Source organism: Schistocerca cancellata, chromosome 5 (genome assembly GCF_023864275.1).
Source record: "Schistocerca cancellata isolate TAMUIC-IGC-003103 chromosome 5, iqSchCanc2.1, whole genome shotgun sequence".
Lineage (NCBI taxonomy): Eukaryota > Metazoa > Arthropoda > Insecta > Orthoptera > Acrididae > Schistocerca > Schistocerca cancellata.
Window position 1 is genome coordinate 677,979,007 of NC_064630.1, and position 23,146 is coordinate 678,002,152.

Below are 23,146 nucleotides of genomic sequence, written 5' to 3' on the forward strand. Positions count from 1 at the left end.
AGTAGTGTTATAGGACCTTTGCTGTTCCTTATCTATATAAACGATTTGGATACAATATGAGCAGCCGTCTTCGGTTGTTTGCAGGTGACGCTGTCGTTTATCGACTAATAAAGTCATCAGAAGATCAAAACAAACTGCAAAACGACCTAGAAGAAATACTGGAATGGTGCGAAAAGTGACAATTGAATCTAAATAACGAAAAGTGTGAGGTCGTCTACATGAGTGCTAAAAGGAACTCGTTAAACTTCGGTTACACGATAAATCAGTCTAATCTAAAAGCCATAAATTCAACTAAATACCTAGGTATTACTATTACGAACAACTTAAATTGGAAGGAACACACAGAAAATGTTGTAGGGAAGGCTAACCAAAGACGGCGTTTTATTGGCAGGACACTTATAAAATGCAACAGACCTACTAAGGAGACTGCCTACACTACGCTTGTCCGTCCTCTTTTAGAATACTGCTGAGCGGTGTGGGATCCTTACCAGATAGGACTGACGGAGTACCTCGAAAAATTTCAAAGAAAGGCAGCACGTTTTGTATTATCGCGAAATATGGGAGAGGGTGTCACAGAAATGATACAGGATTTGGGCTGGAAATCATTAAAAGAAAGGCGTTTTTCATTGCGACGGAATCTTCTCACGAAATTCCAAACACCAATTTTCTCCTCCAAATGCGAAAATATTTAATTGACGCCGACCTACATAGGGAGGAATGATCACCACGATAAAATAAGGGTAATCAGAGCTAGTACGGAAAGATATAGGTGTTCATTCTTTCCGAGCGTCATACGAGGTTGGAATAATAGAGAATTGTGAAGGTGGTTCGATGAACGCTCTGCCAGGTACTTAAATGTGAGTTGCAGAGTATCCATGTAGATGTATATGTAGAAGCCCTATACGAACCGCGAAACTGAAACGTAGGGTTCCAGCAAAGCTCGTTGGATATCTTCAAGATGTCATGTATGCAAAATTCTGAGGCTAAACCCATCTACACTGAGGTGACAAAACCATGGGATGCCTTCGAAAAACGTGTCAGATGTCCTTTTGCCTGGCTATGTGCAACAACTCGTCATGGCATGGACTCAAAAATCGTTTGAAGCCCCATCAGAAATATTGAACCATACTGCCTCTATTGCCGTCCGCAACTGCAAAAGTGTTCCCGGTGCAGAATTTTGTGCACGAACTGTGCTCTCGATTTCGTCCGAATAATGTTCGATGGGATTCGTGTAGGGGCATCTTGGTGGCCAAATCATTCGCTCCAGTTGTCCAGAAGAATTGTGGCTGGATGATATGGTGCATGGTCACTCATTAAAATTCCATTGTTGTTTTGGAATATGAAGTCCATCAATGGCTGGATATGGTCTTCAGGTTTACGATCATAAACATTTCCACACTCGACTCCTACCATCATCTCGGACGAACTGAAATTGCTACTCATCTGACCAGGCCACGGTTTTCCATTCGTCTAGGATCCAACCGATACGGCCACGAGCCCAGGAGACGTGCAGCCATAGCCCATTAGCGCCAAACTTCGCCGCACTATCCTAACGGTACGCTCTTCATACGTTCCACATTGATTTCTGACATTATTTCACATAGTGTTGCTTGTCTGGTAGCACTGCCAAATCTACAGAGACTCTGCTACTCTCGTTGGCCACTGCGCTATCTGTGGTGGGAGATGATGCCTGAAACGTGGTATTCCCGGCACATTATTGACACTGTGGATGTCGGAGCATTGAATTCTCTAACTATTTGCAAAATGGAATATCCAATGCGTGTAGATCCACCTACCATTCCGCGTGTTAATTTAAAAATTTAAAATGCTTTCATCGGTATGGTCGGATTCATGGTCTCAACAAAAGGCAAGAAGAGGGCTCTCAGAGACTTAAATGCAGATGAAAAGATAGTGGTTCTTCCTGCTGATAAAGGGAATGCTACTGTTGTGATGGATACAGAGGATTATCGAAGCAAAACTTTGAACCTTTTACCTTCAGGACAGTACAAAAAACATACGAAGGAACCCACAGCTAGCGCACTGAGGAAAACAAACAATCCGATTAAGACATCCATCTCTATTCAAAAAGAAGATAAAAGAGCTTTGTTGGAGAGTGAGGCTTTATGTCCTAGATTGTATGGTGTACCCAAAATTCATAAAATAGATTTTCCTTTGAGACCCATAGTTAGTGCCATCAATTCTCCCACGTGTGAAATAGCAAGATATCTTGCAATTCATTTACAACCATATACTGGGAAAACTGACTCATATACAAAAGACTCTCGTCATTTTATTGAGAAACTTGAAGGACTAATTCAGGCTCCTGAAGATTTTCTTGTAAGTTTTTGACATAGTGTTCTTATTAACTATGATTCGAGTTAACAATGTTATGATTTTCATAAGGCATATTTTTCCATGAGATCTGACTGCTCTTTTTAGACTTTACTTCTAGTCAGTTTAAGTGCGACGATGAATTTAATGAGCAACTTGATGGTGTAGCAATGGGTAAATAATCTGGTCCTGCGATCATTGATTTCTATATGGGGAAATTCGAACAATCGGCTCTGGACATAGCAAATAAGAAACCCTCTCGCTGGTACCGGTTTGTAGATGACACGTTTGTGGTTTCGTCTCATGGTAGGAAGGCTTTGGACGATGTATTTGATCATCTAAATAAAATTAATCCAAAAATCCAGTTCACAATGGAAATGGAAAATGATAACAGAATATCTTTCTTGGATATTTTAGTTACGAGACGATCCATTGGAAGTTTGGAACGTAAACATTTTGGAAAGTAACACATATCAACATATATTTGCATAAAAACTCCAATCACCATCAACAACAAAAGAAAGGTGTCATTAAAAGCCGAACGGATACGCTCTTCGGAACACCTGGTTACTGAAATAAAACATCTGAAGCATGCATTCGAGAAAAATGGCTACTCAGGGAACGAGGTAAAGAGAATTTTGCGACCAAGGAACAGAAGACCGAAGGACAACGATGAACCACATCGACGGAAACATACAGTTTCTCTCCCTTTTATTAAAAACGAAACGGATCAGATCGCTAAGATTTTACACAAACATGACATTAGACCGCTGTTTAGACCAACAAAGAAAATAAATCAAGTACTCAGATCTGAAAAGGATAAACGCCCTCCTCTGTCGATACGTGGTGTATACAAAATTTCGTGAACGTGTGGTAATGTTTATATTGGAACTACCAACTGGATCGTCAATACACGGCTAAAAGAGCACAAAAGTCTTGGCTGACTACGAAAAATAGAGAAATCAGCAGTAGCAGAGCATGCTCTTCAGTCAGGAAACCACGAAGCCATGTTTTCTGAAACAGAAATTTTATCTACAGCGTCAAAATATTATCCACGACTGTGTAGAGAGGCCATTGAAATTTATAAGCATCAGGATAGTTTTAATAGGAAAGAGGAGGCAATGAAACTTAGTGATACATGGACAGTAGCTCTGCAGAATCGCTGGACAATTTTATCTTTGACAAGACGACAATCGATACTCAAGTTTTATCTTTGACAAGGATTATCTCTGCTCATCACGTGTTACTTCGACCACGCCCCTTTCCTACAGTATACACTCCTGGAAATTGAAATAAGAACACCGTGAATTCATTGTCCCAGGAAGGGGAAACTTTATTGACACATTCCTGGGGTCAGATACATCACATGATCACACTGACAGAACCACAGGCACATAGACACAGGCAATAGAGCATGCACAATGTCGGCACTAGTACAGTGTATATCCACCTTTCGCAGCAATGCAGGCTGCTATTCTCCCATGGAGACGATCGTAGAGATGCTGGATGTAGTCCTGTGGAACGGCTTGCCATGCCATTTCCACCTGGCGCCTCAGTTGGACCAGCGTTCGTGCTGGACGTGCAGACCGCGTGAGACGACGCTTCATCCAGTCCCAAACATGCTCAATGGGGGACAGATCCGGAGATCTTGCTGGCCAGGGTAGTTGACTTACACCTTCTAGAGCACGTTGGGTGGCACGGGATACATGCGGACGTGCATTGTCCTGTTGGAACAGCAAGTTCCCTTGCCGGTCTAGGAATGGTAGAACGATGGGTTCGATGACGGTTTGGATGTACCGTGCACTATTCAGTGTCCCCTCGACGATCACCAGTGGTGTACGGCCAGTGTAGGAGATCGCTCCCCACACCATGATGCCGGGTGTTGGCCCTGTGTGCCTCGGTCGTATGCAGTCCTGATTGTGGCGCTCACCTGCACGGCGCCAAACACGCATACGACCATCATTGGCACCAAGGCTGAAGCGACTCTCATCGCTGAAGACGACACGTCTCCATTCGTCCCTCCATTCACGCCTGTCGCGACACCACTGGAGGCGGGCTGCACGATGTTGGGGCGTGAGCGGAAGACGGCCTAACGGTGTGCGGGACCGTAGCCCAGCTTCATGGGGACGGTTGCGAATGGTCCTCGCCGATACCCCAGGAGCAACAGTGTCCCTAATTTGCTGGGAAGTGGCGGCGTGGTCCCCTACGGCACTGCGTAGGATCCTACGGTCTTGGCGTGCATCCGTGCGTCGCTGCGGTCCGGTCCCAGGTCGACGGGCACGTGCACCTTCCGCCGACCACTGGCGACAACCTCGATGTACTGTGGAGACCTCACGCCCCACGTGTTGAGCAATTCGGCGGTACGTCCACCCGGTCTCCCGCATGCCCACTATACGCCCTCGCTCAAAGTCCGTCAACTGCACATACGGTTCACGTCCACGCTGTCGCGGCATGCTACCAGTGTTAAAGACTGCGATGGAGCTCCGTATGCCATGGCAAACTGGCTGACACTGACGGCGGCGGTGCACAAATGCTGCGCAGCTAGCGCCATTCGACGGCCAACACCGCGGTTCCTGGTGTGTCCGCTGTGCCGTGCGTGTGATCATTGCTTGTACAGCCCTCTCGCAGTGTCCGGAGCAAGTATGGTGGGTCTGACACACCGGTGTCAATGTGTTCTTTTTTCCATTTCCAGGAGTGTATATGTCGCTCTCAGACTTCCGACCTATCACCTCCCGTAAACTTGATCCTCCTCACCCGCTCGTGTCCCCGATCCTCTCCCACCCCCGCCCGTTGCCGCGCCTGTATTCCCACGTCCCAGCCGGTCTCCATCTCTCCACCCTCCTTACCCTCTCCCAAGGTGGCTTCCGCCAGCTCCCCCTCCCTGATGATGTCCTGGTCCCCTCCATCTACCCCTCCTATCAACTTTGACCCTGCCCCACCCCCCACTTCCGGTGTCCTTTCCTTTAGGCACCCTCCCTCCCTTCTCTTCCCTTCCCTTCTCTTTCCTTTTCCCCCGTCCCCTCCCTCCACCCCTCTTCCCCCGGGCTTCCCCTCCCCCTTCCTCTCTCCCCCCTCTCTCCCATGCCCGTGGCGTCTCTGCTCTCCCCTCTCGCTCTCCCACTCCCCCTCCTCCTCCTCCTCTCTTGGCAGGTCCCCGGACTCGCACACGCATAGTGAACATTCGCGCGCCGGAGATCATCGCCCTCGGTTTAGTGTCTGTGCCGCCGTGTTTGTGAATCAGTGTTTTTCGTCGCTCACGCTCCTTCGTTCACATGTGTCGTCTAACTCGTCAGTGTTTGTGCACAGTGCCGACGGTTTTCTTGTTTGTTTCGTCGAGTGTGAACGGCTTCATGTTTTTTTAATTATTATTGTATCTACTGTTTTTTATCCACCAGTCTGTTACTTTTCTGTCTCCATTTCTCTTTTATTGTACTGCTTATGGCTGAAGAGCGGAGTAAACTTTTCCGCTGCCAGCCCACCTTGTATGAGGTGCTAAAATTACAATAAAGAAAAAAAAATTCCGACCTATCACTGCTCAAGACTCATCAGAGGAGCGCCTGTGAGGATGTCCAGCGCAGTCCTGGAGGAAACGTCAGGAGCAAAAGAGTTTCTTGGACCACGACTTCACATCCCGAAAGGTTTACCAGCAGCTAAATCTCGTCTTTGACATTGCCACGACCTGTACGTAAGAGCATCAAGTCTGGGTTAGAGCTGGGCGCCTCTGATGAATTGAGAACTTATTATTTGCTTTGAAGATGGTTTAACTGAAACTGGAGATCGAAAATCTATATAAAAATATCTTGGACTGGTTCGATAATTGATCATTGTAATTTCATAGATGATATGTACAATACGAACTTTTGTAAAATCACAGAATCCAGAATTAATGGGCTGGAAATGTGTAGAACACTGTGGTAACAAAAAATATTTAACAAAGAATGCCATATGGCCAGATATTGCTGTACCCCCCCCCCCCCCCAGCTCCTGCAGAAATAAGAGTGTTACGACAACATTAGTTTCTGAAGAGTCGCCTTGCCTAAGGTCGCAATGGAATTCATTGCCGTATTGAACACGATGTAGAGAAACAATCGCAGTGCAAGTGACAGGCAAGTAGATTCCTTGGCACACTGTACACTTGACTTAAAAAGAAGAAAAAGACAGATTTCGTAAGCACAGACTGAAGCACACAAGTACTGTCTGTCGGAGCAGCTATTCAAGCGAGGTGGTGAATTGTAGCAAGCAGGGATGGTACGAAGAGCCAAAAAGTGGCCCAGGACACGTGGGCAGTGGTAGAATCTTCAACTGTGCCAGTGTTGTGATCGTCAATAGCCGAAAATGCGGGCATGTTTATAATACAGACAACGCAGTATTTAATGGGACTAACAGGTCAATAAATACGGTTACTAATTATAAATTTCCGTATAATAACTCTAAGAAAAACAAAAAAGAGGAAAACGACCCACCAAGAAGAAATTATCGGAACCGGACGGTAATCAATAGATGTGATGTAATTGTACAGACAAACACTTTTAGAAAAATTGCATAATTTATTCAAGAGAAACAGCTTTACAAATTGAGCAAGCCAATATTGGGTTGGCCGACCCATGGTCCTTAAGCAAGCAATTATTTTGCTTGGCATTGAGAAGATTGTTGGATGCCCTCCTGGGGGTTATCGTGCCAAATTCTGTACAATTGACCGTTGTCTCGTCCAAATCCCGAGATGGCTGAGCACCTATCCGTAATGCTACAAACGTTCTCAAGTGGGAAGAGGTCCGGGGGGGCCTTGCTAGCTTAGGTATGGCTTGCAAGCATTGTAAGTAGGCTGTTTAGGTTTTCTTATTGGCAACGTTACGTAGCGCTCTGTATGAAAATCACTGGCTGTGCTGTGTGCAGTCTGTGGCCAGTTTGCTTTGTTGTCAGGCATTGTAGTGTTGGGCAGCTGGATGTTAACAGCGCGTAGAGTTGCGCAGTTGGAGGTGAGCCGCCAGCAGTGGTGGATGTTGGGAGAGAGATGGCGGAGTTTTGAAATTTGTTATACTGGATATTATGAACTGCTATGTATATTATGGTTTTTCAACACTATTAAGGTAAATACATTGTTTGTTCTCTATTAAAATCTTTCATTTGCTAACTATGCCTACTAGTAGTTAGTGCCTTCCGTAGTTTGAATCTGTTATTTAGCTGGCAGTAGTGGCGCTCGCTGTATTGCAGTAGTTCGAGTAACGGAGATTTTTGGTGAGGTAAGTGATTTGTGAAAGGTATAGGTTAATGTTAGTCAGGGCCATTCCTTTGTAGGGATATCTGAAAGTCAGATTGCGTTGCGCTAAAAAAATATTGTGTGTCAGCTTAAGCACAGTCCTGTACAATTTTTCTAAGGGGACGTTTCAGCATGAAAACAAGCCGTAGAAACTCTCGCTTTGTGCGGGGGGCATATCTCGCTGACATGTAGGCCTATAATGGCTTGCAATGAAAGGCAACAAAACAGAGCGTAGAATATCGTCGACGTACAACTGTGCTGTAGAGGTACCGCAGATGACAGCCAATAAGGTCCTGCTATGACAAGAAATGGCACCCCACACAATCACTCCTGGTTGTCTGGTCATATGGCGGGAGACAGTCAGGCTGGAATCCCACTGCTGTCCGGGTCGTTTCCAGACACATCTTCATTGGTCATGGGGGTACAGTTCCAAGCAGGACTCATCTCTGAAGACAACTGTGCTCCAGTCAATGATATTTCAGGCTGAAGACGTCTGGAAATGACTGCCTTGGGATACCAGACTGATTGTCGTCGACCACACTGCTCGACAGCTCGGAATGATGTTCTGAGGTGCTATTTCTTTTCATAGCAAGAACCCTTTGGTTGTCATTCGCGGCACCCTTCCAGGACTGCAGTACGTTGACGATATTCTACGTCCAGGTCTGTTGCCTTCATAGCGAGCAAACATGGGTTTACATCTCAGCAAGATAATGCTCGCTCGCACACGGCGAGAGTTTTTGCTGCTTGTCTTCGTGCTTACCAAACCATACCTTGCCCAGCAGGGTGGGCAGATCCAAAGTCAGAACACCTGATCATTATGGGGGGTTTTCCAACCAGATCGGGATTTTGACAATCTAACGCGAAAATTTGGACAGAATTTGGTACGCCATCCGTCAGGAGTACATCCAACAGCTCTGTTAGTTAATGCCAAGTCCAATAACGGCTTGTATAAGGACCAGAGATCTGTGAAGCTGTTTCTCTTGTACTCTTGAATAATTCATCCAATTTTCATCTCAAATTGTAATCTTTTATTTCTATGTGCATGTACATCACATTTACCGATTTCTGTCCCATTCCGACAACTCCCTTGTGACGCGCCCTTTCTTGTTTTTTATAAATCTCTATGGATAGAGTTATTCCAGTCAGTATCGTCGCCGATAATACTCCGATAGACGTAATTCTGGAAGGTGTCTGCTGAGTTAGCTCACTACGCCGTCACCTCTCACCAGGTTGATTGTAGTGAAAGACACTCTTTACACTATCGGTCAATCGTGAATTTTGCCTTACCCAGGTAGCATTTCCAGAAGAATTGGTCGTATTCTGCGAAAAAGTGGTGTAAAGTGTGTTTTTTGAGCACCATCTAAGACGAAGGCCTTCTTAGGGTCTTCATGTGTTGTCGGTTTACATATGAACGGTGACCACGGTCTCTCACGCAGTTGTAGTCGGTCGTACATTCGTCAGATCATCAGGATCCTGAAGGACCGTCACACACGCTTACAACAGCAGAGCAAATTTGGTGAGGCAGAACACTGTGGCCGGCCGGAGTGGCCGAGCGGTTCTAGGCGCTACAGTCTGGAGTCGCGCGACCGCTACGGTCGCAGGTTCGAATCCTGCCTCGGGCATGGATGTGCATGATGTCCTTAAGTTAGTTAGGTTTAAGTAGTTCTAAGTTCTAGGGGACTGATGACCTTAGTAGCTAAGTCCCATAGTGCTCAGAGCCATTCGAACCATTTTTAGAACACTGTGTTGGCCCCGCTCATCCTACGGAGAGTAACACAGAGATTCTGGCGTGCACTTGTGGCTACTGGGATAAAGCTGTTAAGGAAGCAGTTTAGATTTAATTAGCAAGTGACCTTACACTGATGGACGTTTTTGCTTACATTCTGCTCACTCTCGTGTCAAAGAACTGAAGGGGCAGAGTTAATGGTGCCTGCTAACCAGTTTGATAATTAATATTCAATGTCTATAAGTCATTGCGTCGGTCACCTTTGGCTTTGTGGTGGCGCTAGTCGTTTACGATATGTGTGTTGTCTTCCTGCTTAAGTCACACATACAGAGTTTTCAAATTTCCTCTCTCGATACATTTGTGCCTTGAAACTTGTCGAAATGTCAAAAAAGAAGCTGTTGTTAACGACAGCCTGTGCATCCCCCATCAATTGTTTTAACATGCGAGTATGAAAAGACAACGCTATGCGTAATCATTCTAACGAGGCCACCACTCTGTTTTCACATTTCTTTCCGTCTTATGTTAAAGTGATTGGAATCTGAGCGATTATAGTTTGGTCACTAGGTGTCTGATCCAGTTCCTCTATTTTCCGTAACAAAGACATCTTAAAGCATAGGTCCCATGTCAATGTTGCTCCATTATGACGTTGGATGAGGTTTCCGTACCAACAGTTTCGTCCTCGAAGCATCTTAGGTAATATTTCCTCAATTTTTTGCAGTGATTTTACAACATCCTGCGTCTATCTGTATTTTACAAACCATCTGAATTTCTGAAGTGTTCCAGAGTCTATACTGTATCCAGAGATCGTCCCCATCAGACAACCACTTCTGTGACTAGAGAGCGAGTAGAAATTTCCATGTCAACGATTAAAGTAAACTGTGTGATCAGAAGTATTCGGACATCCACAAAAACATATGTTTCTCATATTAGGTGCACTGTGCTGCCACCTAATGCCAGGTACTCCACATCAGCGACCTCATTAGTCTTTAGATATCGTGAGAGAGCAGAATGGGGCGCTCCGCGGAACTCTATTACTTCGAACGTGGTCAGCTGATTGGGTGTCACTTATGTCACACGACTGTACGCGAGATTTCCACACTCCTAAACTTCCCTAGGTCCACTGTTTCCGATGTGATAGTGAAGTGGAAACATGAAGGGACACGTACAGCACAAAAGCGTACAGGCACACCTCGTCCGTTGATTGACAGAGACCGCCGACAGTTGAAGAGGGTCGTAAAGTGTAATAGACAGACATCTATCTATACCATCGCACAGGAATTCCAGACTACATCAGGATCCACAGCAAGTACTATGCCAGTTAGGTGTGAGGTGAGAAAACTTGGATTTCATAGTCGAGCGGCTGCCCATAAGCCACACATCACACTGGTAAATGCCATACGACGCATCGTTTGGTGTAAGAAGCGTAAGCATTGGACTATTCAACAGTGGAAAAACTTGTGGAGTGACGAACCACGGTACAAAATGTGGCGATCAGATGGCACGGTGTGTGTATGGCGAATGTACGGTGAACGTCATTTGCCAGCGTGCATAGTGCCAACAGTAAAATTAGTGGGTGGTGGTGTAATGGTGTGGTCATGTTTTTCACGACGGAGGCTTCCACCCCTTGTTTTGCATGGCACTTTCACAGAAAAGTCCGCCCCTCGTGGTCTCGCGGTAGCGTTCTCGCTTCCTGAGCACGGGGTCCCGGGTTCGATTCCCGGCGGTGTCATGGATTTTTCCTGCCTCGAGATGACCGGGTGTTGTTGTGTCGTCTTCATCATCATCATTCATCCCCATTACGGTCGGAGGAAGGCAACGGCAAACCACCTCCATTACGACCTTGCCTAGTAAGGCGGTGAGGGCCTCCCGCATCGTTCCCCTACGCTCTGTAAAGAAGCATGGAACTTCATTTTTTCATTTCCATCACAGAAAGGGCCTACATTGATGTTTTAAGCACCTTCTTGTTTCCCATTGTTGAAGAGCATTTCTGAGACGGCGACTGCATCTTTCAAAACGATCGAGCACCTGTTCGTAATGCACGGCCTGTGGCGGAGTGGTTACATGACAATAACATCCCTGTAATGGACTTGCCTAAACAGAGTCCTGAACTGAATCCTATGGAACACCTTTGGGATGTTTTGGAACGCCGACTTCGTGCCAGACCTCACCGACCGACTTGGATGCCTCTCCTCAGTGCAGCACTCCGTAAAGAGTGGGCTGCCATTCCACAAGAAACCTTCCAGCACCTGATTGAACGTATGCCAGCGACAGTGGAATCTGTCATCAAGGCTAAGGGTGGGCCAACACCGTATTGAATTCCAGTATTACCGAAGGGTGGCGCCACGAACTTGTACGTCATTTTCAGCCAGGTATCCGGATACTTTTGAACACATAGTGCATTCTTGAAGGCAATAAAGTTCATATCCTCTTAAAGCCAAGTCCCAGCAATCGAGAAGGAATTCTGTGTACGACCTACGTAATTTCAGGTAATATCTATTAGTTACCAGCTCCATTTTTCTATGATCGATTCGTTCGGTTTATCCTCAGTCAGTCTTTCGAGTCAATATTTGTGTAGAAGAGAAATTGAAGAATGATTCTCGCAAGTATTTGAGTATGGGATTAAGAGAACGACAGCTTTCTCCTCACAATTCTATGTTAATGATGCGAGCTTCAAACATAGGCATATTGCCGTGTTTTCGGAAATGTAGTAAAGAAATAAACAGGTATAGATATCATTTTAACAAAATGAAGAAAGTTTATCGACGAAGCTGAAGCAGCTTTCGTTTTTCTCGGCCATAGTCTCGTTAATGAGTATTCTCAAGATTAGGGGTAGCCACTGAAACGAAACCGTAATTAGATCTCCACGGACAGCCAGAGAATCTTATGGCCTTCGTGGTGCTTTACAACACGACGCGAGAAGCTTGACTGATTTGCATAGCAGTATACTGAGATATCTGCACGATACCGAACCAAATCTGTACATTGCCCCAAATAAGCCGAGGCAGTCATCAGCACAAAGGCTTTCTTAGTACAGAGCTGTACTTTACCGGCAAAATTTTATTGGAGGCGGAAAGGCTTTGCTTATCACCAACAGGAACAGACGTACTTTAACTGTAGTCATATCGGTGGATGTATTCGACATTCTTCATTATTTGTGAAGCATTCGTTTCACTGAGTAAGTAGTCGTTAGCGTGTGCTGAAATGAAATGCTCTAAGCCCAGAGACGTATGAGTGAAGAATGATGTAAACCAGTTCGAAGCAATATAAGATCGAAAAATTAGTGACAATGATAAGATCGGTGGGAATCAAGGTCATAACATACCACCAGCTTCGTTTAACTTACGTGCAGAAGAAGCAATACACAAAATGCAAAAATTATCAGAACTGGAATAAAACCAGGAAAAGGGCATCAATGATTAAGGTCAGCATAAGGTACATCTCTTCTGTTTGGAAAAGAAGAAATTTTTGTAAAGTTGTCTGAATGGAACGAACATACCTGGGTATGTGAGTGAAAGAAACATACCCGAACGAAGGCACGTAAGGATAGTGGAGTGGAAAGAGACTCCTCGTTTGGAACATCAGATTTAAGAATGTTGCTGTCGTAGAAAACCTGGTAGAAATTTTCTATTCAGGAACCAAAACTGCACAAACAGTGTGAAAGATGTTAGAAGTAGACTGGCGACGGCAAAGAAATATTTCGAGAAAAGAGCTCTGCTTGTATTAAATACATATGAACTTGAGGATTAACTTATTAAAACGGTAGGCCTATGTAAGTAGCACAAAATTATGTGGAAGTGAGACTGAACAGCGAGAAAATCTGAAAGAAAATACGTTGCAAAAGTGCATTATTGCATCTAATTATACGAACAGGACATTGGTCTGATTTCATTACAAAATATAAAACATAATGAAATGAGATAAGGAGTCAACGAAGTATATTAGTTAGGACACTTCATAAATATACTCGAAAACCGAGGTTAAAAGGTGGAACATCAGTATAGATCAGTTGCGATAGAAAATCTGAAACCTATTAATATCTTGCATTTGTAATCGACACGCATCTATAAGGGTAGCGAGGGACACCCAAGGAGTGTCATTTCTGATCATGATTCTTACTTGGTGTGAAACTATATCTACGATACCCTGTCAGTATCTATGGTCATAGGTTTGTTGCACCGACTGAAGAACTTCACTAAGATGCTGAAAAACTGCCCTGCGAAATACTTCATCTACATCTACATCTACATGAATACTCTGCAATTAACATTTAAGTGCTTGGCAGAGGGTTCATCGAACCACACTCATACTATCTCTTTACCATTCCACTCCCGAACAGCGCGCGGGAAAAACGAACACCTAAACCTTTCTGTTCGAGCTCTGATTTCTCTTATTTTACATTGATGATCATTCCTACCTATGGACGTTGGGCTGAACAAAATATTTTCGCATTCTGAAGAGAAAGTTGGTGACTGAAATTTCGTAAAGAGATCTCGTCGCGCCGAAAAACGTCTTTGCTTTAATGACTTCTATCCCAACTCGCGTATCATGTCTGCCACACTCTCTCCCCTATTACGTGATAATACAAAACGAGCTGCCCTTTTTTGCACCCTTTCGATGTCCTCCGTCAATCCCACCCGGTAAGGATCCCACACCGCGCAGCAATATTCTAACATAGGACGAACGAGTGTAGTGTAAGCTGTCTCTTAAATGGACTTGTTGCATCTTCTAAGCGTCCTGCCAATGAAAAGCAACCTTTGGCTCGCCTTCCCCACAATAATATCTATGTGGTCTTTCCAACTGAAGTTGTTCGTAATTTTAACACCCAGGTACGTAGTTGAATTGACAGCCTTGAGAATTGTACTATTTATCGTGTAATCGAATTCCAACGGATTTCTTTTGGAACTCATGTGGATCACCTCACACTTTTCGTTATTTAGCGTCAACTGCCACCTGCCACACCATACAGCAATCTTTTCTAAATCTCTTTGCAAACTGATACTGGTCTTCGGATGACCTTACCAGATGGTAAATTACAGCATCATCTGCGAACAACCTAAGAGAACTGCTCAGATTGTCACCCAGGACATTTATATAGATCAGGAACAGCAGAGGTCCCAGGACGCTTCCCTGGGGAACACCTGATATCACTTCAGTTTAACTCGATGATTTGCCGTCTATTACTACGAACTGCGACCTCCCTGACAGGAAATCACGAATCCAGTCGCAGAACTGAGACGATACCCCAAAAGGTTCAAAGGCTCTGAGCACTATGGGACTCAACATCTTAGGTCATAAGTCCCCTAGAACTTAGAACTACTTAAACCTAACTAACCTAAGGACATCACACACACCCATGCCCGAGGCAGGATTCGAACCTGCGACCGTAGCAGTCCCGCGGTTCCGGACTGCAGAGCCAGAACCGCTAGACCACCGCGGCCGACAGACGATACCCCACAGGCCCGCTGCTTGATTAGAAGTCGCTTATGAGGAACGGTGTCAAAAGTTTTCCGGAAATCTAGAAATACGGAATCAACTTGAGATCCCCTGTCGATAGCGGTAGATGCAAGTTATTTAGTGAAAGCCTTCTTACAAAATTTCAAGAATTAACTTTAACTGATGAAGTAAGAAATACACTAGAGCTCCCAAAGTATCGCTGCCGTATTGATTACACATCTGAGATTCATTAGCTTAATAAATTAGAGCACGTGGTGGCGTTTAAACATACCGTGCTCCATACGTGAATGGAACGGAAAGCAGCCCTAATGTCAATACAGAATGGAATGTACTTCACAGTGGTTTTCAGAGTATGGATGTAGATGTAGAGCATGAACATGCTTACGGATTGAAAAAGAACATAAAGAATAGCTACTTCCATAATAGGCGAACCTGATTTTCCAAAACACTTGTAAATAATTTACATCACCCCCTTCTATTACCTGTGACACAATGCACAATAATTTTGGAACATGTGGACGAATGAAATTTAAAATTACGGGTGGAAAAATGCTGAAAAGTTTGAGTGATGATTTTATGAGACTGATTTCTTTTTTAGAAACATCTGCTTTGAGATTCGATTGCGTGCCGATAAGTAAAAAAGAAATAATAACTGGTTTAGAGAAGAGTAACATCGAAGTTACAACACACGACCTCTATTGGCGAGGAACTTTGACACGGACGGCGCTGGCGCATGTGTTCCAGGTCCTGTAGTTCCTCTGACAGCCGTCGAGGGTCGCGAAGCGCTGCTGCCTTGCAACGTGACGCCATCCATCGCCGGGGACGACGTATTCCTCGTCCTCTGGTCTAAAGACGCCGACCACATCTACAGGTGAGCGACGATACATAGTAAGCGCATAAACAGACACCAAAACGGTTCTCATGCTGCTTGAAAACTTTCTCGTTTGGATATTTGGACAAATAGCTACTCGTTTGTCTTTTTACTTGATTTGAGCAGTTTTGTAGCAGTTTTCTATTTTTTCTTTTAGCGCTGTAGTTACCACAAGAAAAATTATGGCGATATTTTTGCTCACATCTTGCAACTACCTTGAGAAGCCGCGTTTTTAACAGTTACAGTATGAAATACAGTACTGTCTTTCCACAATGGGTTTTGAAGGCCAACTAATTTTTTTAAATATCCTTTACGAAGTACGCCAAACATACGCTGTAGATAAACAAGCTACAAGTCATTTTTCCGGTTCTAGGCGCTTCAGTCCGGAACCATGCAGCTGCTTCGGTCGCAGGTTCGACTCCTGCCTCGGGAATGGATGTGTGTGATGTCCTTAGGTTATTTAGGTTTAAGTAGTTCTAAGTCTACGGGACTAATGGCCTCAGATGTTAAGCCCCATAGCGCTTAGAGCCATTTGAACCATTGGAACAAGTCATTTCAGTTAACTTGTGAGATTGCGAAGAAATTTCTTTCGTAACGGAACATCTGTTTCTGTATTCGAAAAGCCAACTCTTAACTTGTAGCGGAGATCACTTTCACTACAGCTGTTAAGAACCATATTCACTGATTCACTCGAATAAAGTGTGTGGGTCACTCAAGATTGTTACTGCTAGGTACTTCCAGCATTTTACCCTTTCTAGTGATTCATTACCAATAACCTAATTGAACGTTTTTGAATCTCTTCGCTCATTTATACTCAGTACGTGACATTTATTGACGTTGAGGGTCAACCGCCAGTACCAGCACAAATCGTGATCTTTTTGCGAGTTTTCCTTTATTAAATGGAAGAGACAGTAGCAGCTCATCATATATAGCCAATTTATTGATGTTTTGACTAAATCATCCGATTTAATAACTACAGTCACATGTTAAGTAACAGAAACAGACATACAAGACTCCACGTTTTGAAAATAAATAAATAGTTGAAAGTCTGTCGCCCCTACCGCCTGTGTTGCGGAAGATCCGTGTGTCTTCATAGATATGCCATTAACGCAAAGAAGTTGTAGCTAATACAACACTGTTCGCTGTGCTCAACGGCAGAAATAAGGACAAGTAAAATTCAATTCTGGGGCCCTCCAGAGAAGTGTAAATATGACGGCTAATATTCTCAATATAGATGCGCCAATATTATGCATCATCGTCAAGAGTCTGAGTAAGTATTGTCGTGGAGTCATGGAAGTGTAGAATTGTACATATTTCCACCACGCACACTGAAAAACACGTGAAACTAACGACTCGATGCATCTGAGACGTGTTACAAGCGGATGCTGAAAATAACGAGGACTACTAAAAGTTAAAGAATGAGGTGATTCTCCGCAGAATAGGCGTAGAAACGAACATATGGTTCAAAATGGTTCAAATTGCTCTAAGCACTATGGGACTTAACTACTGAGGTCATCAGTCCCCTAGAACTTAGAACTACTTAAACCTAACTAACCTAAGGACATTACACACATCCATGCCCGAGGCAGGATTCGAACCTGCGACCGTAGCGGTCACGCGGTTCCAAACTGAAGCGCTTAGAACCGCACGGCCACACCGGCCGGCACGAACATATGGAAAAGATTGACAAGAAGAGGGAACAGGATGAGAAGACATGTGTTACGATATAAGGGAACAACAACTTCCGTCGTAGTAGAGGAAGCTGTGGAGGGTAAGAACTGTAGGGGAAGTAAGATGTCGCCATACGTCTAGCAAATAATTCACGGCACTTGGGTTAAGTGTTAAACAGCAGAAATAGAGGATTGCCGGGTCAATCAAGTCAGAGCGCTATTTACCCCCCCCCCCCCCCCCCCCGATCAAAAAAAAAAAAAAACGCTGTATCTCGTGATCTGCTCTCAGGAATTAAGCGAAGTGCAGAACGTCTTCTGCAGTTACGAGCAACTTGAATTGGAAAGACCACATAGACAATATTGTGGGGAAGGCGAAACAAAGTCTGCGCATTGTTGGCAGAACACTTAGAAGATGCGACAAAACCACTAAAGATCCAGCCTACATTACACTTGTCCGTCCTCTGCTGGAATTTTGCTGCCCGGTGTGGGATCCTTACCAGGTAGGGTTGACGGAGGACATCGAAAAAATGCAATGAAGGGCAGCTCGTTTCGTGTTATCACGCAATAGGGGTGAGTTTGTCACTGATATCATACGCGAGTTAGGGTGACAGTCACTGAATCAAAGGTGGTTTTCTTTGCTGCGAGATCTATTTACAAAATTTCAATCACCAACATTCTCTCCCGAATGCGAAAATATTTTCTTGACACCCACCTACGTAGGGAGAAATGATCATCATAGTAAAATAAGAGAAATCAGAGCTCGAACGGAAAGATTTAGGTGTCCCTTTTTCCCAAGCGCCATTCGAGTGTGGAATGGTAGAGAAGTAGTATGAAAATGGTTCGATGAACACTCTGCCAGGCACTTAAGTGTGAATTATAGAGTAACCATGTAGATGTAGATGTAGATCCGCGACGGCACATGTCCAGTACTTCCACCGTGCAGTTCACATGGGATCATGAAAAACATAATGGCATGTAGGGGCATATTTGAAGGTACAAGAAAAATTTTCCCTCGCAATTGTATGTGTGAGGGACAGTTATAATAAAACCTTTGCTACTTGTGCGGGCCCCCATGAAAAACAAGTGAGCGTAGGACACTGGAACTTCGTTGAAACATTTGTAAGGACATGCGGAAGAGGAATTACGAATAAACCATATAAATAAATGCACTTTAATTTCCACATGAGAGTGTAGTGCTTGATAATCACGTACAGTGTTTATGTTCCAAGTTACACGTTTTACTCAACGTGACGACCATCTGACGACAGCCGGAAACCACGCCAGAGGTTCCCCTACTGCTGCTCGAAAGCACGGTGGATCATGAAATGTTCAGCTGTCGTGACACACCTCGTGACCCGCTTAATAGTTGCACATTGCGTCCAGCATTCTCAGTCGTGGCATCGGTAACTTATGCAACAATTGGCAGTCGGTGTCTCCAAGAAGCAGTTATCAAATCGCTGGTTATTTCGAACTTCCGAATACTGTTCCTCCACCCCGGTGTGGAAAGAGGACCTCTCTGTATTCCTTTAATGCATCGATACTTACTAAGAGCAGCACTGCTGATGATGTAGTTTTGATGAAACAGCTTTACGTGTGAAGCCCTGGTCTCCTTGTCCAGATCATGTTGACTTTCTGCAGATGTAATGGGTTGTAATATTTTTTTAACGCTATTGATGTGCCAATACTGGAGCCTAACTCTACTTACAGCGCAAATCCTGCAGCGCACAGTCTGAACATCATTCCTATAAAGTCGGGTATCGACACGGCAAATAGTTCTACATATACACTGTGCAAAGTTTAACTGTAACTACTCTATACAATGCATGTAGCTATTGAAGTCTGGTAATTGCCGTTGTACGGCCAGAATCACCTCGGATACTTTTACACATGACTCACCTTAGAACAAATGACAGCTCCGCCAGTGTACAGTATTTTATACCTTCCTTACGCAATACTACCGCCACCTGCATATGTGCAAATCACTGTCCCATGATTTTTGTGACCTCAGAGTACATTCCCTGTTGGTTAAAGCTCTTGATCTGTGACCACAGCCATATTTTCACCACGAACACACTTCCAATGCTTACCGATAGCTATAGAGTCAATTTTCGAGGTGCGATGCGACTGTATGCGTGAGTAACAAAGTCGGCTCCATTCATCATATCGGGAACCCAGGATGTGACAAGACGTCCCGAACATGGTCAAATGTGGAGCTCAGTTTCTGCATTTCCTAACGCTGTGAGTCCCTTTAGCTACCGCTTGACATTACTCAATAGTACACAGACGTTTACATTCACCGCGGTTTATTGTTCCGCAAACCAAGAATTTGGTTGCAGCATATTATTTGTAATGAATATTTTTTATACGAGTAGATGCCATTTTGGGGGTTAACTACGGCTATACGATCTAACCGATTCTTTGAAATTTTGCACGCGTTCAGAGGAAACATCAAATTTAAAGCGTCTTTCCCAAGTGCAAATAACACTGCTAATGCCTCCAGTTCATAAGTGGACTATTTCTTTAAAGTCAGTACCGCCATTAGACTGTTGTTTATTTGCAGTGTTACATTTACACCTACACGATCATGATTTCGGCTTCAAAGTGTCATTATCAAGTGTTTTAAGTGTAATACAGTGCCTAAGATGGCATACTGTGATATTTAAACTACACTATTAGACACATTGTCTAACAGCGTATTTTAAATACGAGAGTATGCCATCTTAGGCACTGTATAACATTTAAAACACTTGATAATGGCACTTTGAAGCCGAAAGCATGATCGTATAAGTGTAAATGTAAAACTGCAAAGAAACAACTGTCTAATGGCGGTACTGGCTTTAAAGAAATATATTATGTGGCCTCGCATTATGAAAAAATTATTATAAGTGGACTACCTTTCTTCCATGCTATTTAAGGACAAAGAAGCAACAGAAATCAGCCGACCTCTAAGCACCTGTGATCGGAACCTCCTTCAACTATTGTATAATTGCAGCTCTTCATCTAGGCTGCTACCATTATTGCCGCCTTCGGCACACAGTTGACTGAGCAGGTCATCTCTGTTACACCACCGGGGGTCGGGTACAGGTAAAGCACTGACGCTGAAACACGGAGACCCAGTTTAGAACGAGTTCCTAAACAATCTCCCTGCACGAACCACACCCGTCTCCCAGTACCACCAACCACGACTGTAAGAGAGTCGCCGTCGTCGGTGACGGGGCAGGAGAATAGCGAAGTAATACCAAGCGACTGAACACGCCTGCCCTTATTTTGCCGTATGGGCCCACTTATGGCTCTTTGGAGTGCAGTGGCTATCTCCAGATGACGCTACGTCATGTGGTATGTCCACTGCCTGAAACACCGCTCTCAGTGTTAAGTAAGGCCAGTGGCGCAAGTAGCGCCATCTGAAAAACCTTGTGTGCGTCCCGCTCGCTGTCATTGACGGATATAACACTTGCAGTTTCGGTCGTTTGCTTGCTGGTGCCATCTGACCTACGCTGAACACTCTGCCCGCAGCTACGACGCCCGCGACCGGCCCATGCAGGCGGGCGCGCACTGGCGGGACATGGCGCTGGTGGGCGACCGCGTCTTCTTCCGCACGGCGACGTCGCCGCCCGAGTTGGCCATCGGCGAAGTGCGCGAGAGCGACAGGGGGCTGTACCGCTGCAGGGTCGACTTTCGGGAGTCGCCCTCCAGGACCACCCGCATCCGGCTCGACGTCGTTGGTGAGTGTCGCCGAACCATCTCGTGCTCTTCAAATTAGCTTAATGCACTCTACGTTGCTGATGTCTCATATTGTATTAAATGTGAACGAAGGTCCATGCAGTGACCTAATATCCATCAAAATCATTTCCAAGATCTTCACTTTTTAGTATAGTTCGTGTGTATACGCATACGAGGTGTGGCTAGAAAAAAACCGGACTAGTGCTGTTGAAACAATAAAACGAATGCAATAAGGCTGAAAGTCGCGTGGCCTGTCACGTGACTCTCGCTCCGCCTACTGCTCGAGTTTCATCTGCCTCCTGCACTCAGTCTGCCCGTGGCGTCTGTTTTAAGTAGTTGACGTTTTGTCTGTGCGTCGGAAAATGTTGAGTATACAGAAAGAACAGCGTGTTAACATCAAATTTTGTTTCAAACTAGGAAAATCTGCAAGTGAAACGTTTGTAATGTTACAACAAGTGTACGGCGATGATTGTTTATCGCGAACGCAAGTGTTTGAGTGGTTTAAACGATTGAAAGATGGCCGCGAAGACACCAGTGATGACACTCGCACTGGCAGACCATTGTCAGCAAAAACTGATGCAAACATTGAAAAAATCGGTAAACTTGTTCGACAAGATCGCCGTTTAACAATCAGAGCAGAGCAGCGATCTTGTCGAACAAGTTTACCGATTTTTTCAATGTTTGCATCAGTTTTTGCTGACAATGGTCTGCCAGTGCGAGTGTCATCACTGCTGTCTTCACGGCCATCTTTAAATCGTTTAAACCACTCAAACACTTGTGTTTGTGATAAACAATCATCGCCGTACACTTGTTGTAACATTACAAACGTTTCACTTGCAGATTTTCCTAGTTTGAAACAAAATTTGATGTTAACACGCTGTTCTTTCTGTACACTCAACATTTTCCGACGCACAGACAAAACGTCAACTACTTAAAACAGACGCCACGGGCAGACTGAGTGCAGGAGGCAGATGAAACTCGAGCAGTAGGCGGAGCGAGAGTCACGTGACAGGCCACGCGACTTTCAGCGTTATTGAATTCGTTTTATTGTTTCACCAGTACTAGTCCGGTTTTTTTCTAGCCACACCTCGTATGTCGGTCTTCACCGTTCTACTGAAGCGCTCACTTTGGATGGTACAGCCGATTAATCGGCATTGTCCAGATACTTATTTTTTCCAAGCTCAAATTTTTTACATTTCAGTAGTGCAAGAGATAATTAACCATAGTGTTTATCCAGATAGTAACTGACTCGTGCACTATACAGGGTGTTACAAAAAGGTACGGCCAAACTTTCAGAAAACATTTCTCACACACAAACAAAGGGAATATGTTATGTGGACATGTGTCCAGAAACGCTTACTTTCCATGTTAGAGCTCATTTTATTACTTCTCTTCAAATCACATTAATCATGGGACGGAAACACACATCAACAGAACGTACCAGCGTGACTTCAAACACTTTGTTACAGGAAAAGTTCAAAATGTCCTCCGTTAGCGAGGATACATGCATCCACCCTCCGTCGCATGGAATCCCTGACGCGCTCATGCAGCCCTGGAGAATGGCGTATTGTATCACAGCCGTCCACAATACGAGCACGAAGAGTCTCTACATTTGGTACCGGGGTTGCGTAGACAAGAGCTTTCAAATGCCCCCATAAATGAAAGTCAACATTACCTTCCTTCAATTGGGCCAACTGGCGGTGAATCGAGGAAGTACAGTACATACCGACGAAACTAAAATGAGCTCTAACATGGAAATTAAGCGTTTCCTGACACATGTCCACATAACATGTTTTCTTTATTTGTGTGTGAGGAATTTTTCCTGAAAGTTTGGCCGTACCTTTTTGTAACACCCTGTATATGTTAGAAATTACTTCAGCAATTGTATAGTTACGCTTTCTATGTCATAGAGAAGGGAAGGTGCGCGATGTATCTAAGTTTATATGTAAACGGAAGTTCGAGGGGGGGGGGGAAGGGAGAAAGGAAAGTGAGGGGTTACTGATGTGAGTTGCTCAGGACATTACGCGGTATCAGCGGCAACGAGCGAATATGTGTACCAGACCTGGATTCGAACCTGGGATCTCCTGCTTACTAGGCGGGTCCGTGAACCAAAGCGC

The 23,146-nt window shown here is 44.6% G+C and overlaps 1 protein-coding gene across 1 annotated transcript in view; it reads left to right on the plus strand.

The window, feature by feature from the left end:
- LOC126188759 (synaptogenesis protein syg-2-like) overlaps nucleotides 1-23,146 on the plus strand; it is an 87,750-nt gene that overhangs the window by 37,160 nt on the left and 27,444 nt on the right. The window contains exons 2-3 of the mRNA XM_049930369.1: nucleotides 15,513-15,639; nucleotides 20,823-21,031. Of these exons, the coding sequence (XP_049786326.1) occupies nucleotides 15,513-15,639; nucleotides 20,823-21,031 (336 nt within the window). The remainder of the gene's footprint in view (nucleotides 1-15,512; nucleotides 15,640-20,822; nucleotides 21,032-23,146) is intronic.